Source organism: Scophthalmus maximus, chromosome 7, assembly GCF_022379125.1.
Source record: "Scophthalmus maximus strain ysfricsl-2021 chromosome 7, ASM2237912v1, whole genome shotgun sequence".
Taxonomy (NCBI): Eukaryota; Metazoa; Chordata; class Actinopteri; order Pleuronectiformes; family Scophthalmidae; genus Scophthalmus; species Scophthalmus maximus.
In genome coordinates, this window is record NC_061521.1 from 26,837,501 (window position 1) to 26,845,234 (window position 7,734).

The following is a 7,734-nucleotide window of genomic DNA, read 5'->3' on the forward strand; positions in this document are numbered from 1 at the left end:
ACCAGAATCTCTACTGAAACAGAGTCTCTGAATCTCTACCGGACCAGAGTCTCTACTGAAACAGAGTATCTGAATCTCTACTGGACCAGAGTCTCTACTGGACCAGAGTCCAGAGTCTCTACCGGACCAGAGTCTCTACTGAACCAGAGTCTCTACTGGACGAGAGTCTCAGAGTCTCTACTGAACCAGAGTCTCTACTGAACCAGAGTCCAGAATCTCTACTTAACCACAGTCTCTACTGGATGAGAGTCTCAGAGTCTCTACTGGACCAGAGTCTCTACTGGACCAGAGTGCAGAATCTCTACTGAACCAGAGTCTCTACTGGACCAGAGTCCAGAGTCTTTACTGAACCAGAGTCCAGAGTCTTTACTGAACCAGAGTCTCTACTGGACCAGAGTCTCTACTGGACCAAAGTCCAGAGTCTATACTGAACGAGAGTCTCTACTGGACCAGAGTCCAGAGTCTCTGCAGGACCAGAGTCTCTACTGGACCAGAGTCTCTCCTGGACCAGAGTCTCTACTGGGCCAGAGTCCAAAGTCTCTGCTGGACCAGAGTCTCTACTGGACTAGAGTCTCTCCTGGACCAGAGTGCAGAGTCTCTACTGGGCCAGAGTCCAGAGTCTCTGCTCGACCAGAGACCAGAGTCTCTCCCGGACTAGAGTCTCTACTGGGCCTGAGTCTCTGCTGGACCAGAGTCCAAAGTCTCTGCTGGACCAGAGTCCAGAGTCTCTCCTAGACCAGAGTCTCTACTGGACCAGAGTCTCTACTGGACCAGAGTCTCTCCTGGACCAGAGTGCAGAGTCTCTACTGGGCCAGAGTCCAGAGTCTCTGCTCGACCAGAGACCAGAGTCTCTCCTGGACCAGAGTCTCTACTGGGCCTGAGTCTCTGCTGGACCAGAGTCCAAAGTCTCTGCTGGACCAGAGTCCAGAGTCTCTCCTAGACCAGAGTCTCTACTGGACCAGAGTCTCTACGGGACCAGAGTCTCTCCTGGACCACTATAAGACCACAGAGACTGAGATAAGCGTCGGTAGCAGCTGATCCAATGCGTTGACCCTCGTCCTCTCACCTCAACACGGTGGAAGAGGAAATAAAAGATCTGCACCGACATTACATCAAAATTAAACACCAGCTGCTGTTTTGATCTGTTTCCTTTCATCTGAATGTGATTATGACTTTCCAGACACGAGAGCAGCCGAGGTTTAATCACATCAGATCAGTGATGTCATGTAATTTGCCCTGCAGCCAATCAGACAACAGAAACCAGCCTCAACGGCGGGATGGATTTTATTGACTGGTGTTTGGATCCTGGTGATCAGAGTTTGAATCTGATATTTGATGACGAGGATCAGCTGATCTCAGGTTCTGTTCAGTTTAACCCTGATTTCATCTGGAATCTGTGGTTTCACTTCTTTACAGAGTGGAACTGTACAACCCAAAACATCCACAAAGATCCAAAACATCCACAAAGATCCAAAACAACCACAAAGACCCAGAACGTCTACAAAGACCCAAAACAACCACAAAGACCCAAAACAACCACAAGACCCAAAACGTCCACAAAGACCCAGAACGTCTACAAAGACCCAAAACAACCACAAAGACCCAAAACAACCACAAGACCCAAAACGTCCACAAAGACCCAGAACGTCTACAAAGACCCAAAACAACCACAAAGACCCAAAACAACCACAAGACCCAAAACGTCCACAAAGACCCAGAACGTCTACAAAGACCCAAAACAACCACAAAGACCCAAACCATCCACAAGAACCAGAACGTGCACAAAGACCCAAAACAACCACAAGACACAAAACAACCACAAAGACCCAGAACGTCTACAAAGATCCAAAACAACCACAAGACCCAAAATGTCCACAAAGACCCAGAACGTCCACAAAGACCCAGAACATCCACAAAGACCCAGAACGTCTACAAAGACCCAAAACGTCCACAAGACCCAAAACAACCACAAAGACACAGAATGTCTACAAAGACCCAAAACAACCACAAAGACCCAGAACGTCTACAAAGACCCAGAACAACCACAAGTGTTTAGTTGCTATAACAGCCTGGAACAGCCTGGAACAATTCAAGGGCCTGAGAGCAGTTGAAATCTTTTACCACAGTTTTAAACGTCTCTCTTCAGTCCGGCTTCTGATCACATGTGGTTTATAAACATAAATTCATTCACATGTTGTGTTTTTTATTCTGTTCTCGTCGTCTGTTCATATCATTATTTTTGTTCTTATCTCTGAGTGTTTGAACGGGACACTGACCTTCTGCAGAAGATCCTCAGGCCGGTGAAGGTTCTGCTGCTGTGGAGGCAGCGGGGGTCCGATGAGGTGGGGGTGTCCTCCTCCAGCCCGTCCTGCAGGGAGGTGCTGCTCCGACCCGACTGCTGCTGTTGCTGCTCCATGTCCTCGCTCTGCTCTGGTCCCAGGTCGGATCAGAACGTTCACAACTTCAAGTGTCTCACACTCTGCTCCACTTCACCACATCAGCATCAGCTCTGCTCTGACTCCCAGGCAAGGTGAGGAAGAGGAGGAGGCGGAGGATGAAGTACCTCCTCCTCCTCCTCCTCCCCCTGCCTACCTGTTGCTGCTCCTCTTCTCTCTTCACTTCATCTCTGTGACTCTTCCTCCCTTTTTTCCCTCTTCCTCCCTTTTTTCCCTTTGTCCCGCCCACCCCCAGCTCTTCTCGCTCTGATTGGTTGAGGGGGCAGGTGAACATGTTGCCACCTGCTGGTGATTCTGAGATGGTGCAGCAGCTGAGGAGGAGGAGGAAGTCAACTCATCTTCTCTTCAGTCAGAGCTGCAGCAGGACAGTCACTCACTCACTCAGAGTATAAATAGATATGAAGATATGTATTTTGGTTTCTATCCACAGCTCTTGAATGTAGATACATGTATATATAATATATATATGAAATGAACCAGAATCACTCTGTGGAGCTCAAATCAACTGTCTCCTGATGAAAACATTTAAATCATAGAATGTGTCTGATGGTTTTCATGATTGTTTCTGTGAATCAGTGAAGATGTCGATGATCGTCTTTATATATATATCTATAAACATATAGATATATATTCTGAATATAGCTGAACGACCCTCTTCACTGTGGCTCCTCCCACAGAGAATATAATAAAGATGGAGGACCGGCCCACACGCAGCTCTTCAGCTTCGTGGCTCCGTCCCCTGGGTTCTCGCTCCGAAGTGGAACTGAAGGATGAGCTGGGTTATTTTTGACAGCCAATTAAAAGAGAGGTGACGAGGTCCAGAGGCCGGGGGCTGAGAGCCACTTCCTCTGATGTGAAGAGAATCAAACGCTCGGCTCCGGATCATCGTCTGAGTCTGATGTGACCTTTAGTTTCCTAAATAAGAAAAGTTCAACAGCTTCTCCCTCGTGTGAAGGTCTGAGCTGATGGACAGAAGAAGTACAAGTACTCAACAGTACCAGAGTAGAAATACTGCATTCCTAATTTTACTCATGTAAAAGTACAGAAGTCCAAACCAACCTGCAAAACAATAATTAGTTTATTTATTATATCTTGTATTACTGATCAGTTCATCTTTATATACAATCAGTGATCGTCTTTATATACAGTCAGTGATCGTCTTTATATACAGTCAGTGATCGTCTTTATATACAGTCAGTGATCGTCTTTATATACAGTCAGTGATCGTCTTCATATACAGTCACTGATCGTCTTCATATACAGTCACTGATCGTCTTTATATACAGTCAGAGATCGTCTTTATATACAGTCAGAGATCGTCTTTATATACAGTCACTGATCATCTTCATATACAGTCTCTGATCGTCTTTATATACAATCAGTGATTGTCTTTATATACAGTCAGTGATCATCTTTATATACAGTCAGTGATCGTCTTTATATACAGTCTCTGATCGGCTTATATACAATCAGTGATTGTCTTTATATACAGTCAGTGATCGTCTTTATATACAGTCAGTGATCGTCTTCATATACAGTCATTGATCGTCTTTATATACAGTCACTGATCGTCTTTATATACAGTCACTGATCGTCTTTATATACAGTCAGTGATCGTCTTTATATACAGTCAGTGATCGTCTTTATATACAGTCAGTGATCGTCTTTATATACAGTCTCTGATCGTCTTTATATACAGTCGCTGATCCTCTTTATATACAGTCGCTGATCCTCTTTATATACAGTCGCTGATCCTCTTTATATACAGTCAGTGATCGTCTTCATATACAGTCTCTGATCGTCTTTATATACAATCAGTGATCGTCTTTATATACAGTCAGTGATCGTCTTTATATACAGTCAGTGATCGTCTTTATATAAAGTCAGTGATCGTCTTTATATACAGTCTCTGATCGTCTTTATATACAGTCAGTGATCGTCTGTATATACAGTCTCTGATCGTCTTTATATACAGTCGCTGATCGTCTTTATATACAGTCTCTGATCGTCTTTATATACAGTCTCTGATCGTCTTTATATACAGTCGCTGATCGTCTTTATATACAGTCACTGATCGTCTTCATATACAGTCACTGATCGTCTTCATATACAGTCACTGATCCTCTTTATATACAGTCAGCGATCTGGAACAGGTCACTGAAGGAGACACAACAACAGACAAAAGCAGCTCACTAAGTGGTTCCTGCTCTAACTCTGATCTTTATGAGGAAAGTTTAAATATTAAATGTGAGAGAGTTTCTGACTCCTGAACCAAACGGGAGCTGGTTCCACAGGAGAGGAACCTGGTGCAGGTTCTACCTGCTGTTCTCCTCTGACTGACACACAGGTTCTAGAAGAGTAACGAGATTACAGAGAGAGTGAGTGTGTGTGTGTGTGTGTGTGTGTGTGTGTGTGTGTGTGTGTCTGTCTGTGTGTGTGTGTGTGTCTGTGTCTGTGTGTCTGTGTGTGTGTCTGTGTGTGTGTGTGTCTGTGTGTGTGTGTCTGTGTGTGTGTCTGTGTGTGTCTGTGTGTGTCTGTGTGTGTGTCTGTGTGTCTGTGTGTGACTGTGTGTGTCTGTGTGTGAGTGTGTGTGTCTGTGTGTCTGTGTGTGTGTCTGTGTGTGAGTGTGTGTGTCTGTGTGTGTCTGTGCGTCTGTGTGTGTGTCTGTGTGTGTCTGTGTGTCTGTGTGTGACTGTGTGTGTCTGTGTGTGAGTGTGTGTGTCTGTGTGTGTCTGTGCGTCTGTGTGTGTGTCTGTGTGTGTCTGTGTGTCTGTGTGTGACTGTGTGTGTCTGTGTGTGTGTCTGTGTGTGAGTGTGTGTGTCTGTGTGTGTCTGTGCGTCTGTGTGTGTCTGTGTGTGTCTGTGTGTCTGTGTGTGACTGTGTGTGTCTGTGTGTGAGTGTGTGTGTCTGTGTGTGTCTGTGTGTCTGTGTGTGAGTGTGTGTGTGCCTGAAAACAACCAGGCTGATGTGATTATGAGGCCGTTTGCTGGACGACGTGTTCTGTCTCTTATCGACTGCTTTGATGGTTTGAATCAGAAACATCAGAAACACGATCACGTGAACAAACATCAGTGTGAGAAGAACATCTCCCTCTGGTGGACAGGTGTGGTAACTCCCTGCAGCTGAGTCTGCAGACATCACAGGACCACCAACCAGATCTGGTCTCTCTTCCCTTTGAGCCTGGTCTGGTGTCAGGCCACACGAAAAGCCTCCTGATTGGTTCAACATCTTTACACTTAGAGATGTGATCTCATATCTGAGAAGACGCTGCGCGGTTTAGAAAACCAGAGCCTCCTTTTCAAAGACGAGCAGACGCAACAGGAAACGCATCAGCACACGGAGCTGAGGAGACGCAGCCACGTTAACGAGGTTAACAGGAAGTTATTATCCAGCAGATGACGGATCCACTGATCTGTGATCACCAGGATTTAAACACACGACCCGGAGATGTGAACTCAAATAAACCTGCTGCCATTTTCTTACTTCTGCCCGCCCGCCCGCCCGCCTGCCCGCCCGCCCGCCGGCCTGCCTGCCTGCCCGCCCGCCCGCCGGCCTGCCCGCCTGCCCGGACGCCCGCCCGCCCGCCTGCCCGCCCGCCTGCCTGCCTGCCTGCCGGAAAATAAACGTGACCAAGTGATGTTGGACTGAACAACGAACTTGGCTGATGAGTCCAAACATCACAGTGCAAACCAGAAAGCACGGACGACCACTGAGGTTCACATCCTGGTGAAAGCAAGAAATTCAGCTTCTAAATGTGGCAATCTCAATAATTACTTTGGCAGGTTTCACGACGACCAGGTGCTAAGTCTTGACTCAGCTGATGTCCAACACACCCTGAGGAAGTCCACCCACAGGAGCTACGGGTCCTGACATGATACCTGGCTGCTCAAGGGTCTCGTGTCCTAACAGACATGTTTGACTCCCTGAGTCGAGCCGTTGTACCATAATGCTTCAAAACCTCCCAGTCCCAAAACCCCCACAGTCACTAGTCGCCCATAATAATGAAGTGCTTTGAGAGACTAGTCAAGGATCACATCCCATCTATCCTTCCCCCACACTCGACCAACTTCAAATCGCACCGCCCAACCCGGTCCCCTGAGGACGTTATATCCACTGCACTTCATCTGAGCCTCGAACACCTGGATGAAAAAGACGAGGTTGTTTGTCGACTTTAGCTCGGCATTCGAAACCATAGTCCCCCGGCATCTGGTCAAAACTCAGTTTGTGCAGGAAGGCGGTAACACAACATCCACCATCTCTGTCCCGAGCCCTGCACCGTTCACCCTGATGACCCTGATGTTGTGCAAAGTCAAGTGCAAATCACATCGTTGAGTGGATGACACGACAGCGGTGGGCTCCAGAACAACCAGGGGAACACCCACAGTGAGGAGGGAACAACAACCTTGTCTTGAATATGGAACAGAAACCAAAGAGATGGTGATCCACTTCAGAAGGAAACGGCCACACATCCCGATCCTCATCAAGGGCACTGCCATGGAGACCGTTCCGAACACCAAGTTCCTGGGGGTTCACGTAGCTCACAACCTGTCCTGGTGCCAGCGCCCCTCTCTGCTGACAAAGGCTCACCAGCATCTACACGAGGGCTCCCCTCGACCAGGGGTGAGGTCGAATTCTCAATGGGCTTAGGAAGTTTCCGACATCTTGACATGATCCGGAAGTATTTTTCTCAGCATTATGATAAGAGCTGTTCAGATTCTCTAAATGTTTAGGAAAGGAGCTTCAATGCTTCCTTTCCTTTAGCAGAGACACACTGGAGCTTCCTCTGTGAGAGGAAGGACATATAGACCCACAATTCATTGTGATAGCGATACGTAACATGACGCGCCATGAACAAACGTAAACGATTCAATCAGAAGTAGAAGAAGAAGAGCATGAATACGATCCAGGTGTCAGTTACTGTTACATATGAATCATAAAACACTGAAACATGCTGATGGAGACACTGAGGTTTTTTTAGTTCAACTTCGTAAATGTGTAGTTTCACCACGACGGACGCATCAACAACATCCACCGTCACATGACCACGTCGTTTAGTGAAAGTCGAGTCAGATTCTCTGAGCAGCTGTCGTCTTTTCCTAAGTCCTATCAGTTCTCCTCGACACCTTTCCATGACCTCATGACCTTTTCCACTGAGGTCAGACAGACATACTGACAGACAGACAGACAGACAGACAGGCAGGCAGACAGACAGACAGACAGTTATGGGTGAGAACATCACTTCCTTGTTGTTGATGATTAAATGGAAGTGTTTGTTTG

At 46.9% G+C, this 7,734-nt stretch overlaps 1 protein-coding gene across 1 annotated transcript in view; it reads right to left on the minus strand.

Moving 5' to 3' along the window:
* The window catches only part of LOC118314791 (diacylglycerol kinase zeta-like), a 23,190-nt gene extending 20,615 nt beyond the window's left edge, over positions 1-2,575 (minus strand). Inside the window, exon 1 of the mRNA XM_047333485.1 lies at positions 2,277-2,575. Within this exon, the coding sequence (XP_047189441.1) occupies positions 2,277-2,416 (140 nt within the window). The 5' untranslated portion in view covers positions 2,417-2,575. The remainder of the gene's footprint in view (positions 1-2,276) is intronic.
* Between the last annotated feature and the right edge of the window lie 5,159 nt (positions 2,576-7,734).